At 43.4% G+C, this 15,568-nt stretch overlaps 1 protein-coding gene across 1 annotated transcript; it reads right to left on the bottom strand.

Moving 5' to 3' along the window:
• Positions 1-119: 119 nt before the first annotated feature.
• LOC142068425 (cytochrome P450 3A9-like) lies at positions 120-14,346 on the bottom strand. Its single transcript, XM_075117599.1, has 13 exons — positions 14,189-14,346; positions 12,118-12,211; positions 11,550-11,602; positions 9,231-9,330; positions 8,524-8,637; positions 8,115-8,203; positions 6,972-7,120; positions 6,015-6,142; positions 5,125-5,212; positions 3,383-3,543; positions 2,270-2,496; positions 1,038-1,200; positions 120-436 (listed from the first exon to the last, which is right to left on the bottom strand). Exons 1-13 carry the CDS (start codon positions 14,257-14,259, stop codon positions 338-340), a joined length of 1,536 nt encoding a protein of 511 aa, XP_074973700.1. The 5' UTR covers positions 14,260-14,346; the 3' UTR covers positions 120-337.
• Positions 14,347-15,568: the final 1,222 nt, after the last annotated feature.

The following is a 15,568-nucleotide window of genomic DNA, read 5'->3' as shown; positions in this document are numbered from 1 at the left end:
TAGCTCGAGTGATTTCTATTTCCAGCAAAAAAGTTCCCACTGCCTCTTGGATAAGACAGTAATTCCCTCTCCAGATGGAGGAATCTCACTAGAAAGGAGTCAGAGAAGCAGAGCTGTGCCTCAGTAGAATTTTTCCTTTATATACATTCTCTAAATCTGATGGTATAAAAGCTATTTACAGTCACAGTCCAGGTTTACATTTCTGACAGTCACAATTAGATATCTAGTAAATGCCTTCGGAATGAACGGAAGCTCTTCTTCTGCATTTGTGGGAGAGACCCAATGATGTAAAGCCTCTGCTGGTACTCTGGAGAGCTGCTGTGAACTCTGTTGGGTCTTACTCCTCTGGGTGTGAGGTATAAGCTCTGGGGACTAACTTCAGAACAATAGGTTTCTCTGGTATCAGGAATCCCCGGTAATTCAGCTTGAGCGGGATCTGCAACATTAACAGAGAAAAGAACATTTGTAGCCCAGCAAATAAAATATACACAGATTATCAAAGAGACATTATGCCTTTGTTTTCTCTTCTTTGCCCAAAATCTAGTCCAGGTTCACTCAAAACCTGCCCCACCATTACTATAAGTTTCACAAACTTGGACATACTTTTGGTTTTCTATCAAAGCCCCAGTCCAGGAGAGTTTACTCCTTGCTTGGGGTTTTGTTATGGAAGTTTCATCCATCCCCAATGGGCCCAGACTAATGTACTGGAATGAAGGTATCACTAATGCTGATTAACCACTTTCCTCTCCTTTCTGTCCTGTAATGTTTCCTTGGTTGCTATTTTTTCCCTTATAGAATAACTCCTACGATATATTTTAGAACACTGTATAATACACACAGGCATGCAATATACAATCTGCTATGTATTACACTTCTATGCTCTAACATCTGTGTTGCACATTTATTTTTCATTTGTCACCATCTACCATCTGTTTACCCAAATAAAGTATTTAAAACTGTTTTTAATTCACTCTTTCCAGGGAATAATCATCTGGTTTTCACATCTGAGTTTTGAAATGTAAATCTGGGTTTCTCACCTGGGTTTCTTTGCAGGGTCTGAAGGTGAAATTCTGCAGCAGACTGGCGATAGCAACTTTCATGGAGAGGAGAGCAAACCTCATTCCAATACAGTTCCTGGGACCAGCTCCAAAAGGCAGGTATGTGTATGGATCCAGGACCTCTTTGTTCTCTTTACTGAACCTGATTCCAGTCACAAGTGTAAGAAAGAAATTAGGGAAGCAAAGAAAAAGAAGGCCAAGTATCTCTCTCTCTCTCTCTCTCTCTCTCTAAATGAACCTCCGATTGTGTGTTAGAGAAACTTTGCTTTTTTATAACTAGCACATCTTTGGTTATCCCAGCAGCCTAATAGTTACAGAGCCCTTCGGCTGTTTGGGGTGGCGTGAGGCGGAGGATCTGAGTTCAAAGCCCAGATTATGTCCTTTGCACCCAGGCTAGCAGCATCGTGAGTTCCACTCTTTCAAAATGACCACTATTTCTTTCCCATTGTTTCCTGAGAGAGTGAAGCCAGCAGACATCTTTGTTAAGAGCAGCCTGTTGTTTCAGTCCTATTGGGAACAATGGGAGATAGGTGGCCATTTTGAAAATGACATCTAACTGTGGGCAAGTATGACCTCAGTCTCACTGAGACCAGTGGGAGATGGTATCAGTTTGAAAGAGGGCAGTTCTACGCGGAATTCTCTACAGCCAACCCCTTCTGAAGGAAAAACTTTCAGTGATGAATGGAAAAAATTACCTTTAATCCTAATGGTTTTCAAATGTAGTTTCTAGAAAAGATTTCAGTGAGTTCTGACTATATGGGAAGTTTTGAAGTGTCAGTATTATTCTGTTGTTGAGATGGGAGAAAGAAATAGTCTGACAATGGGTGCTAAATTTCTCAAAAGGACCAATTTTTTAAATTAATTTTAACTCCTAAATTAATCAACCAATGTACTTGCACAATCTCAGATAGCTCACTCTGTACTCAGAGAGGAAGTGCTGTACTTCTGAGGAGAATATGCTGTATTCTTCATGTGTAACAGAGTTGTTAAATCCCTGCTGTAAGTGCAAAATTCAACTCGGCCTTAACTATGGACTCATGAGTGGTGTGTCTTCACAATGACGAATCCTCTCCAGCTTTTGTATTGGCAAACAGGTGTTAAGATTAAACACAACAAGAATTTCTTTGTAAGAGACTGATATTTAGGAATGAAGTAATATCCGTAAAAGAGATAATTATATTGCTCATTCCCTATTGATATAGATTCTGTACCTTTCCGGTCTGAACTCCTCTGGTTCTGGCCAGTATTCTGGGATACGATGCAGAACCGAGGGTGGGATCATAACCACAGTGTCTTTTGGAATGGTCAGTCCATTTATCTCTACGTCTTTCTTGCAGACCCTTTCAAGTCGTCCTCCAAGAGGAAACAGCCTAAGGATTTCATTCACTGCCATGTCGAGATACTCCATCTGCATCAGGGCATTGTTGGTAAGAGGAGCCTTCAGGGGAATGGGAAAAAGATTGTCAGGTATGTGGGAGTCTAGATCAGATTTCCATGTGATCAGTGTGGAAACCATCATGTCCTCCCCTCTCATCTGTTACAGTGCACATTCTACATTCAATCCTGAACTGAACATTCAGTGTGAACCTAAGAATTCACCTTAATTTTCCTTTCCTAAATAATGTAAGTTACTGAAAATCTCTGACCATTTTTGCAAACAAAGTTTGTACTTAAAATCAGCAATTCTCTGAGCCTCCTGGTGTGGCCAATGCATTTCTGAAAAGTGGCATCTCTTGAGACACGTGATTGTCCAGTGTAAGAGATCACAAACACCATAATATGAGTACCCATGAATAATGGTATGAATTTCCTGAGTTGTTCCAAGAATACTCCATGTCTCCCATCTAGCATCTCCTTTCCATGAGCGTAACTATCTACTCCTGATCGCTCCTTGTTTCCCTTTGCTACTTCTTCATAAACAATTCATTGTTGTTTAGCAAGTTAAAGTAACTAGAGGTAATTTTCCCCTTGCTGAGTGTGTGAATTCTGATCTTGGAAGCAAGTTATTGGCTCTCCTTTTAGTGAAAGCAGAACTTTCTTAAAGTGTGCCCATTAAGAGCTTCCACAGGATAGCAGAGTCAGTATTTATTACATGGTAGTTTTTTAGCAGATGTATTTAACGTCTTTAAAGAACAGTCTCCTTAACTGGACTTAACTAGAGGGAAGAAACTGGCTTTAAAGACAGGTTTCAGAGGAACAGCCGTGTTAGTCTGTATTCGCAAAAAGAAAAGGAGTACTGGTGGCACCTTAGAGACTAACCAATTTATTTGAGCATTTATTTAAAGAGGCTCTGTGCAATCACTGAGCAGCCAACATTCTCTTACCTTGTTTGGTAAAACTGAGTCTAGCTCGTCCTGCAGCTTCTGCTGCACATCAGGGTGGGTGGCCAGTTTGTAAGCCAGGTAGCAAAGGGAGTTGCTGGTGGGCTCATATCCAGCAAAAATGAAAATAAGCGCTTGTGCCAAAATCTCAGTATCAGTCAGGCCTGTGAGAAGAGAGGAAAACAGGTAGAAAAGTTGAGGCCCAAACATTACAGCACATAGGCTGCGCTCTTTGCACATCGTGTATTTTATAAAAGTATAGATGGCCAACGATTTATTATTATTAAGGCTAAAAAGTATTCACGGAGGTCGCGGAATCTGTGACTTCTAGCGACCTCCGTCAATTCAGCCCTGTCGGCCGGGAGCTGCGGGGTCCCTCAACTGCCCGCTGCAGCAGGAAGGACCCGCAGCTCCCCGTGGCTGCAGGCGGCGGGGTCCCCTGCAGCTCCTGGCGGATGCGGGTGGCAGGGCTCCCCTCGCAGCTCCCGGCAGATGTGGGCACCGGGGCCGCAGCTCCCGGTTGATACAGGTGGCGGGGCCACAGGTCCTGGCTGCCGGCAGCTCCCGGTGGACATGGACAGCGGTCCCGTCCCCCCCCCCTCCGGAGCTCCGAGCAGCTGCAGGCAGTGGGGGCTACCCCACAGCTCCCAGCCACCGCAGGGCCCCACCCCCTCCTGCTCCTGGCTGCTGTGCGGGGAGGGGGCCCAGAAGCTCCGAGCGGCTGCAGGGGTACCCTGGAGCTCTGAGCCACCCTGGGCACCGGGGATCCTTCAAAGCTCCCGGCCGCTGCAGGTGGCAGGGTTACCCTGGAGCTCTGAACAGGGGGACCCTGGAGCTCGGAGCGCCCCCGCAACTGCCCAATCTTTGCAGGCGGCGTGGGGACCCCGCAGCTTGGCTCCCCATTTGGTCAGGGATATTTTTAGTAAAAGTCAGGGGACCGGTCAATGGCAATAAAGAAAAATTAATGGAAGCCCGTGACCGGTCCCTGACTTTTACTAAAAATATCCCTGACAAAATCTTAGCCTTAATAATAATAATAATAATAATAATAATAATCACTAATTATTATTATTATTATTCTTGTAACTGTTATTATCCCATAGGCATGGCTCATGGGTCTGGTGGGAAAATTAAACAGGGACTAATGATTGCTTTGTAACCTCTGGCATTGTTGATTGGTGTATGCAGAACACACAAAGCAAAACATGGGTTCCTGCCAAGATTGGTGTGGTTCATTTTCAGCTTATCTAACCCAAGTATTCTGTGCTTACATAAATGTCAGAAGATACCTGCTATCTCCCAGTCCTGAGAAGAATTGAGGATATTTCTAACCAAGCTGTAATTGAAGCTGTTGTATTTAAAAGAATTGTGAATAGTGATGTAATGCAAACAAATAGCTGGGGAGCGGAGCTGGCTTTTGCCTCTTACCATATTGGCAGGTACCAACTCCATATTGTTCACTGGCCAAAGCTAACGATTATACAGCAGGAGTTGGCCTGGAATGCATGTCTTCTATTCTACTTGTGGAAAAAGTGTTACATAAAAGGGATGAACACTTGTCCCCATCTAACTCTGTGCTGGACAAAAATGTGTGTATAGTCCAGGTGAGTCAACGAGTCCTCTCCCCAGCTGCAGATGGCGGGATGAACCATTTATTTCCTCTCCAGTAGGACACCTGTTCCTATTCCCCTCACTCCAGCAGCCCCCAAAGGCACTCACAAGTATGAGTATTTTTATGGTGTTACCTTTATATGTGTGAGTCACTCCATTGCTTTCATAGCTAGTGTTAGAGTTCTGGGATTCCATCATCAGCTGCAGGAAATCCACTCGGCCCTGGGAAAAGAAGTAACCGCTCAGTGGAGAGCTGGTTTGGTGAGAGATCCCCTAGGGAAGGCTCACAAAGATGGGTCTCAGAACACAAAGGTTGTATTTTAAAGTCCCCAGGAGTGGCCAGAGAGGACCCAGCAGAATGTAAATGCCTTTCTTGTTACAGTGGGTCAAAACATGAAACTCTTACGCTTCTGGGAGGGTTCCATCTGCCCAGTCCCAGAGAGATGTCAGCCAAGACAGCAGACTTGGTCTCTTGCTGTCGCAAGGAATGATGACTGCAGAGCTAAACTACTTTTGTCCACTTTGCAAAGCACCCTCATTAATGTAGCTGTGCAATTTTAGGGGAAAGTAATAACTACATCTCAGTAAGTGACTTTTACAAGTAGCTCCCTTAAAACAGGATTACTCTGGGGGAGGTGAAGTCCAGCAGGGAGGTAAATCTGATTCTGTCATTTTTGGAGAGTGACGACCGCCTCTTTTGGGGACTGTGCTCCTGAATACCACAATGTCAGTGACACTGCACTGTGTATTGATGCACAGCTCTACTGCTTGCTCAGTGGAGTCTCTCCCTCTGTCTGCTCCAGCTCTCCAAGTCTACTCCTACGGGTAGTTTTCTGTAAATCGTAATCTTTGCACACCCAAACTGCAATCCAGTTTGCATGGGTGTTACCCTGATATAGCCCGAGATATCACACACTATTGTGGTCCTTTGCTGGACTCTAACTCAAGCAAGTAAGTGTTTTTCTCTTGGGCTAATTGAATAGAGAATGTTCTCTGGCATCATGACTGGGAGAGTCCTGCTAACCCCTTTGGCCTCTTTTTCACGGTCCTCCTTCATTCTGGCGATCGACTTTGTGAAGAATTCTATGGCATCTTTGGGGAAAACATTCACATCCATCTTCTTAAGAAGGGGAATGAGGAACGGGCATACAACTAGAAGGGAGACAAAAATAACTGTGATTGAAGCAAGGTCCAGGGAATAGAAGTCCATTTCACCTAAGATATCTATGGTAAAATATTAATTAGAACAACTGAAAATGTTTATTAGAAAGATGAGGCTGCATCTAAATGATGGCTCTGTTTGATCATTTCTCCTGTGTACTGGGGAGCTCACTGAGGGCCTGTCTGCCACCATGTTCCTTGTGGGGCAGATGGGCTCCATGCTCCCTCTTCTCAGGTTTCTGCACAAATGATATAATTTAGCCCTAAATGTAAATGAAAGCAAAAGGAGCATTCCACTATTTCACACCACGTCTGACTGGAGGCGCTGTCACTGGGACTGGGGAGTCACATTCCAAGTGCAGGACATTCCTCCAGTTTGCACTACCAATGCTACAGCGATATGGACCAGAATGAAAATAAACTAAAAGTTCTGAAATTCTTCCAGTCATTTCAGACTGACCTCAACGTTCTGATATTCACTAACGTCTCATGTCCCAGCAAACATCTCCAAACCTTCCCCACAGCATTGTGATCCTTCCCACAACCTATAGACCAAATTCTGAGCTTACTAGCACTTGCATAACTCCAGATGATTCTCATCCGTGGGATTGTATGGGTATAAATTAGAGCAGAATTTGTCTAAGGTGACCCTTGAGACTTTTATCCTTGGCAGTAAAGTTGCCTAGTCATTGGCTTATAGGCTCAGCTATAGCCACTTGTATTGTATAACCGATAGACCACTTGTCTCATTCTGATGCTGAAGTCACGGTTCCAAACGAAACACTTAAATGGAATTTTTAGTGAGTGAGGGAAAATTTACATATCAAAATGAAGAGTGGGTGAAACAAGTCAAACTTCACTAGCTTCTTGATTTCCTTGACAAAAGGATCTTTGGGGTTGTTCATGGAGTCAGTGTTCACACCGAAGGAAGTGCTAGTGACAACATCCATGCTATAGGCTCCAAAGATGCTGAGAAAAGACAGAAAACAGAACACAGATAGGGGAGTTAATGTTTGAAATAGGTAATTACAACTTTTCCCTCCCTTCCTATATTGCATCTCCTTAAAGAACAGAAAACTCTCATGAGACTTTTCTTTATGCTGTTGTAAAGAGGGGGCAAGGTACTCAACACAAGTAGAACATCCAAAGGCAAAGGGATAGAGTTTCATGAAGTTTTACCTGCAGCGCTCAGAATCTAGAATCTGGTAGCCTTGCTCTGGATATTACACAATGTAATGTATTGGCCTATGTGTGTGTCCTCTGGTGGAATCAGACCTATTCAAGGGCCTGTGAATGTCTTGTCAAGTGGCTGTGGCCTGTTAAGAGGCTAGGAGCCCTAGTTCTGCTGACAGCTGATATTAAATCTATGTGCTCCAGTGGTAGAATAAATGAGCTGTGAAAAATAAATAAAAATCAAATAATAATTTATTATTTATTTATTATTTGTATTCCGGTAGTGCCCAAACATGCTGGGTCAACGCAGGCAAAAAAACACAGTCTCTGCCCCAAAGAGTTCACCATCTAAGAACTTTCATGGAAGCACATATTTACAAACAAGTTTTGTCTGACCTCCAACTCTCGGCTTTGGTCCTCATGTATTAAATAGCAGACCTCAGAGATAGTAAAGGTCTGTTAGACCATCCTCTCAAACTCCTTGCCAGTGCAGGGTTGTTCCCTACACTATATTTTCTAGTATTTTTTCTACTCTAGTTTAAAATGTGCCAACCTTTGGGGCGTCCACCAGTTCCCTTGAGAGAATGTTCCACAGGTTTCACCCCAGGGAGATTTTCTTGAGATTTAACCTCTATTTTCCCTTTTAAATTTCATTTTAGCCCTTCTGATAGTCCTGTTCGTCACTTCAGAAGTCTGGTTTATTCAAAGAACAACCTGCATTGTCAGTAATGAATGAACCAAAGAGTTGCTAACAAGATTTGCTGTTCCTGTTCCTGGAAGAGTTACTCACTCCTTAACTTCCACAGGCTCATCCTTTTCTGCTTTCTTCTGAACATTTCTCACCAAAACCTCCCCGTATTGCTTCATAATGGGAAACATCTGAAATACACATTACAGGACATGACTTAAACATACCAAATGTTACTTCTTCGTTAAGCCTAGCTTCTGAGAAGCAGAGGGGAGGTTCATTAGTACTTACAGACTTGATCCGTTTCTACTGTCAGGGGCTTTTTGTTTTAATCCTTTTTCCTTTCTTTCTTTCTTTTTCTTTTTTTTTACATTAGGAGGCACAAATGAAATAGGCCAGTTTAATCATTTGAATCGGACTGAAGAGACCAGACCATTATAACTATCTCAGCCTGAATGCCACCTGTGCACTGACCCGAGGGTTAGTGTGTGCCTGGTCCTCTGGGTTTTACCTCCTTTAGCTTCCCACTGGTGAAGGTTGGAGAGAGCACTGTACGAATTCTCTTCCATTTCTCATCCTGAGCCATGGAGACAGCAGACTCCAGCACTCCCACTAGACCTAAATTCTGGGGTGACAAAGGCAAGTTTATAGCTGTCAAGAGGCTATTGGGTTTCTCTACTAAACATAAGAGTTCACAAAGCAATCCTTTTCCCGCCCCATGTACACACACATATACACTTCCCCAAACTGGTTACACTTAGGCAGATATACCCACAAGAAGACACCAACTCTACACGCACTGGGGGAGACCTCTACAAATGTACACACACTAACTCAGACTGGTGCGCATGCACTTGCGTGCACACACACACAATCAAATTCAGCTCTCGTTTATCCTGGTGTAACTGAGAGCTGACTTTGTCCTAAGAACTTTTTTTTTTATTTAATAAATAAAAGTAAACAACCTAAGCAGCTTTTAAAATGCAGTCAAACAGTTTTCTCTGAGAGCCAGGGGATCCAGTTCCAGGTGAGGTCCCCCTGCTCCCTTGTTCCTTTAGGGATATGCAGTGGCCACTTAGATTAATGCCAGCTGTGCATTCATTCTGAATGCATCTCCGAAACATATCTTGTGTATCCCTACAGAGTTTAACTACAGTATTTGATGTTCTTATGGCTTTATTGCATCTTTCTGATGAATATTAATGATTACAAGCCTACCCGCCGGTTGGTAAAGGTGGTGAAGCACTCTTTCACCAGCACAGTTTTAATTATTGTAGGATCTGTGACAGCCAGCACAGGTTGCCTGCCTTCATAAAATCTATGGGGGAAAAGAAATAAAAATCCATGATTAACTACTGTCAGTGAAAGTCAGGAGTTAAACAAAAGCTCCTTCCTCCCAGGTTTCAGAGTAGCAGCCATGTTAGTCTGTATTTGCAAAAAGAAAAGGAGTATTTGTGGCACCTTAGAGACTAACCAATTTATCTGAGCATAAGCTTTCGTGAGCTACAGCTCACTTCATCGGATGCATTCAGTGGAAAAACTGGTGTTTCTCTGATAGCTACAAGTTCTAGTCTTTATTAGCTTCTATAGCAAAGTGCACTGACTGGAAATACAGATATACAGAATCATAGAAATTAGAGATGGAAAAGGCCTTCAGGTCATCATATATTTCTGCCTTTTCCAGCAACTGCAGCAATGTTTCCTCTGAGAGACTATGCCTGTCTGAAAAATCTCTCTCACACACACATAAATATCCCCAAAAGACAGCCTACCTGTATCTTTTCTGAAAGAGACCCAGCATCACATTTTAGTCACTTCAGAAAAAGTTAAATGGAGTTTTAGGTGCAGTGCTACACCCGTTCCCAGTTCCCCCGTTATGCTTACAGAACTACAGTTGTGTTTTAAATCAGTTTTCTGTTTCTTGTAGTTGCATTAAAGACCAACACAAAGAATAGGAGGAACTGACTATCCAGGGAAAATGGTGAAAATGGCTATATACAAAGTGCTATCAAACGCACATAGTTAACAAACTGAAGCTACAGAGAGAAATAATGTTTTTTCTCGACTTTCTTTCATTTATAGTCATCTGGGTGCTACTGGTATCACTAGTAAGTAAAAGATTTCAGGCCAAGGTGTCATTTTTAAATGGGTGATGCTCATTTAATTTCATCCCTTTCCTCCTAGCTGTACTTCTGTCTGCCACCCTAAACTCCTCTCCCTCTTTGGTGCTTATGTCCTTCAAATGCATGTAGACAGCTCTCTCCTCATTTTCCCAAGTAAAACATTTCTTCCTTTCAATTCTTCTCAAATCAATCCGTCCCCTCTCACTGGTCCTAGAACAGGATTTTTCCTGTAAGAGATTTGTACTGGAAAATCTTTTCCAAAACCAAACTATCAATAATACAAATTTTTCTGTGATTCAAGCCCCTCACGTGGTGTCATGCATAACTTGAATTGTAACAAAAGGTTTATCATAAGCAAATAATGTTCAGCAGGATGTCACAGTAACATCACACAACGTGAAAACAAAAGGATTGCTTCACTTTTTTTTTTTTTTTTTACAAACGTTCAAGAAAGGGTCCAATCCTGTAGAAGGCCAAACACCTTCTAAAATCAATGAGAGGTACTGAACACAGAGCTACTGAATCCTAAAGGCAGTAGGTACCTTCACTTTCACTCTTTGGACTGTACGTTTCCAGACTCTTATACTCTTGTTATGATGTTAGCAGTAAATTTGTTCCATCCTTTTGATTCACGTACTTAAAACTTTTCAGCAGGTTGCACTGAAATACACCTGTAGATTGGCTTGAATTCTTGTTTTAAATCATGGTTTTAAGACCAGATTTTTCAAGATTTATTATCCTATAATGGATGTAAGGTAAATGTGGATTTATATGGGTTTTTGAATGGATGGGAAAATGTTATAAGGGCCAGTTGGATAGATTGCAGAAGATAGCAGATCATGTAGCCCAAGTAATAACCGCAGTGGCAAATGTAGGGAATATCCAGTGCAGAATAAGAGCAGCGGTAACGCAAATGTATCACGCTTCAGCAGGTCAGGGTTAGAGACAGAAACAGAGTTGGTAGAACTGAGATCTGTATACAATAACAGCATATCTGTGTAGTATCTGGAATACATATACCTTCCTTTACAATTTGCAGTCCAGGAGAACTGGACTTCTAAGTTACAAATTTCCTTTTATGTCAATGGTAGTTTTGCCATTAACTTCAGTGAGAGCAGAACTGGCAGTCTGCATCTGATATGGAACAGCTTTCATGTGAGAGTTCAGATTAACATGTACATAGCATGTCTGTGGCTTAGACCCTACAGTCAGATCCATGTGGATGGATGCTTGCATCTGGGTGCTGCCCCATTAACCTTTTTGGGGTTCCACATGGAGAACAGGGTCCAGTTACAGGATTCAGGCTTTTGAGATCTCCTCTTCCAGTGGATTTTTTTCACCCTCCAGTTTGGATTCCGACTATAGGATAATGTGAGGAGAATACCAAACAGTATTGGTTGGTCAACATACTCACCCCCAGATTTTCCCGTATTTCTCATAGCATGTACTGTCAAACTGCAAGAAACCCTGCAGAGAGAGAATGTTAAAATGGAATTAGAAAAGAAGCAGGGTTTCCAGGGGAGGGGCTGGGAATGGGGCTGTCGTGGGACTAAACATCTAGAGGAAGCAGCCAGGCCAAGCACTCCTGTGCGCAGCTCCTGAGACTTGTGTGACCCCTAATGTCTTTGTGAGGGATAGAATCCTTTAAGAACATAGCTGGATCTAGTTATTCCAGGGGCGTATCATGCTTGAGGTTAAGGAGTCTGTAAGTAAACTGTTTGCAAGGAATTCAATAAATAGTGACAGCAAACCAGCCACCTACATGTGTTCACCTGGTTTAAGCAATCACCCTGGGGCTCACCATGCCCTTCACACTATAATCTGCATTACAGAAATGTTATCCTGCATTGGGTCCTACACACCCTGTGCATTAGTGCAGAGCTCAGCACACAGGAGAACTCATCAATGCAGTGTACAAATCTAGCTATTGTATGATGAAGGACATACGTTTGTGGAGCCAGGAGAAGCCTTCAAACACTCACTTTACGATACTCCAAGACAGTTCCAAAGAAAGGCAATGGCTTTGGCCCAGGGATACCCAATTTCTTGAAAAAACCGAATGGCCAGATCCCATATCTGTAAAAGTAACAGAAGAATGTGAAGGCTTCAGGACAATAGTTGCAGTGAGGTTGGGGCTGGAAGATCTCAAAGCCTATCCAGGGGAAGTGAAGCTGTTGCATTAGCTCAGGACTGAAGAACCCACTCTGGAAGCTGGAAAGTGTGGTCCAAAAATTTGTGCTTCGTAAAGCTATTTAATAAGCATGCCTGTATCTACAGGGAATACTTGCTCACCACTGTCCTGCAGCGATCTCTGGGGTTTAGCATTGCCTAGTGGGCTTAGCACGGGCCTGTAAGAAAGGAAATGTGGGACTTTTTTTCAGGGTATGTCACTGGCTTGCTGTGACCCTAGCACAAGTCACTGGCTCCATTTCCCAATCTTTAAAATTGGGGTGATGACCCTTGCCTCCCTCCCAGGGCTGTTGGGCTCAATTCACCATTTGTAAAATGCTGTGAGATCCTCAGACAGATGGTGCTACAGAAGTGACGGGTATTAGTAGGACAGGACAGAAATGTAGCCAGGAGAATAACACACTTGTTGTAACCATTCCATTTTCAAACAATGAAAACAAACAGAAGGGCCTTCATCTTAGTTTGTTTGAGATCCAGGCTATCCCAAACCCCGTGTAAGGGATGGAAAATAGCATATTGAACTGGCTTACATAACTTTATTGTACAGGAAATAAAGCAATGTCCTGAACAGCACCACTGCCCTAGACAGACTCAAAAGAGCTCAATTGTGAATCATAAGCCTGATGTGAATAGTCAGTGGATGTTCTATTTCAACTCAAATAGTGGGGGCATGAATTTTTGGAGCAGCTCTATCCCTGTTGCCACAATGAAATTCCAAGTAGCTACCGAATGCAGCATGACAACCAAGAAGTCTTGCGTGGCCACAGAATTGCTGCAATATGAAAATGTGGGCCTGCGAAGGTGAACAGCTTCTCCCAAACTGAAGATCAGAGTGTACCCCCGGAAGGATCCTTGAATGGCTCCTCAATGCAAGTAACACAAACAAGTTCAGGAACAGGGTTGATAGTTTCAGAAGGCAGATGTTATTGAATAGTTGCCCATGCAGAGCAAATAAATGGACCGTGCTATTGATCACATTGATCATTAGGCTCTATACCTAAAAACGTGCAGTCTTTGTCTGACTCTGTTCTAGTCTGTATCTGTGCTGCTTTTCCTGCATCACTGGAAGTAGTTGCGAGGAACAGTCTTAATATAAAGATTCCCTCAGCAACTCCTTAGCAACTTCAAGCTTGCAGTAAGTCACCTGCAAGCCATTAATAGCAGAACAGCATTGGTAGGTGAGAAAACCAGGGTCCACTTCCACTCCCGCCCCCAGTTGTGGTGCTAGCTCCCAGCCCCGCGCCTGACCCTGTCCCCAGCCTCGGCACGGCTCCGCTCCCGGCCCCACCCCAGCCTCGGCCCTTGGTCCTGGCTCCATTCTCGGCCCGGGGCCAGGCTGAGGGTGGGAGCAGGAGTGGAGCTGTTGACAGCCCCGGGCGTGAGCCTGACTACCAGCCCCCACTGCGGCCCAGCTGCAGCTCTGCTCCCACACCCAGCCTCAGCCCCTGGCTCCGTCTCTGGCCCTGGCCCCAGACACGGACCCAGACACACCCCCAGCTGCAGCCCCCAACCTTGGCCCTCTTACTCCTGGCCACATCCCTTCCCCCCACTCCCTCGGAGCTGCAGCACTGCTCCTGGCTCTGGGGAGGGTGCAGACAGGGCATAACTCTCAAAAGTTTGGGGGCCACTGCATTAGAGGTTTTTAAGAGCAGATTAGACAAACACCTGTCAGGAATGGTCTAGTTATTACTTAGTCCTGTCTTGAGTGCGGGGGAATGAACTAGATGACCTCTTGAGGTCCCTTCCAGCCCTACGCTTATATGATTCTGTGAAAAGACCAGTAACATTTAAATTAACAGTGGCTCTCCTTCAGGAATTTGAAAAGAGCACAAGTAGAAAAGCAAAGTGTAGAATTATACTTACAGTATCAGGAGAAATAGCAGTGCAATCAGGAGAGCCCAGGTCTCAATGGAAAAGCTAGGGAGAAGGTTCATTTTAGCTCTGTACCTCTCAGTTTCTTGTTCTCTGTCTAACTTCTCAGTTGTTGTTTTTTTCCCTCTCTCTGCTCTGATCAGTCTTGGGACTAGGGAAAGAACAGTGTCGCAACTTTTTATCTGTTTGTCTCTAATCACGTGGCTGAGAGACCAAATGAAACTTCAGCTGGTCCTTTATGTAATCAAAAGGGTGGAGTGAATGCCAAAGATAGTGAAAATGCCAATCTAGACAGGTAATGTTACCTTTAATAGCTCATGACAAAAGATATAATGTAATCTCTAGGAATACAAAGATTCTCAGCACAAGTTCTTTAATATACACAGAATCAGCTATTCCAGTTTTCTCTTGATAATGTTCCTCCTCTGTAATATTTAGTTTTAATGAGGAACCACCCAATGGGCTCCTAAACAGAAATAAATAATGTCAAAGTGACAATAAAAAGACAACATACCTATATAGAGAGTGTGACGGGTTCTCCCCGGGGCTGCCATCTGGAACTGCGGTACTACTGAGCCCTCTGACCCACCAGTCTGGGCTCCCTTTCACACTGTACTGCTGTGACAAGCTGCAAAGCCCTCCAGCCTGCACTTTCACGAGCATTCACACAGGTAGGGACACACCCAGCTGCAGTTACACACAGGCTCTCTAACCACCAGCTTCCCAGCCTAGGACCCCAGAGCAGTACCTTCCTGCCCTGGTCAAATCTGGCCAGTATGTGGGTTTAATACCCGGTCCGCCTCTCCCTCAATGTGAAGAGAACAATGCACAGTTGTGGTAACCAAGCAGAGATTTTCCCCCAAGCACTCCAGTCAAAGTTCACTGGTTTAGATTAAAACAAAAACAAGTTTATTAACTACAAAAGATAGATTTTAAGTGATTATAAGTGATAGCAAACAGATCAAAGCAGATTACCTAGCAAATAAACAAAAAATGCAAACTAAGCTTAATATACTAAATAGATTGGATATGAATTACCAGATTCTCACCCTGAGAAATGATACAAGCAGGCTGCAGATTCTTAAGGGGCACTTGCTTTACAGCTTGGAATTTACAACCTTAGGTGAGGTTTTTGTTATCAAATTTATTTGAATCACTTGACTAAGTGGCTTACAAGATAGAAAGTAAATAGATTTAATAATTTTATTAAGATGATGTTAAAATAAAAAAAATGGTACAGAGATTAAGCATAGAAGTTTCTGGTTATCATGGAATAAGGTACAGATTATCAAGGGGTGCAAAATTCGGTTTAGGATCAGATGGCATTAGGAATACATAATCTGCAATATCCCCGATCGGGGGTAAAAGGTG

Source organism: Caretta caretta, chromosome 10 (genome assembly GCF_965140235.1).
Source record: "Caretta caretta isolate rCarCar2 chromosome 10, rCarCar1.hap1, whole genome shotgun sequence".
NCBI lineage: Eukaryota > Metazoa > Chordata > Testudines > Cheloniidae > Caretta > Caretta caretta.
This window is presented reverse-complemented; position numbering and strand designations above follow the sequence as displayed.

Coding starts and splice junctions, on each gene's coding strand:
- LOC142068425 (XM_075117599.1), bottom strand. CDS start 14,259: ATGAACCTTCTCCCTAGCTTTTCCATTGAGACCTGGGCTCTCCTGATT. Junction 8,638..9,230: donor CCACCTTTACCAACCGGCGG/GTAGGCTTGTAA, acceptor TTGTCACCCCAG/AATTTAGGTCTAGTGGGAGT. Junction 7,121..8,114: donor GAGCCTGTGGAAGTTAAGGA/GTGAGTAACTCT, acceptor GTCTTTTCTCAG/CATCTTTGGAGCCTATAGCA.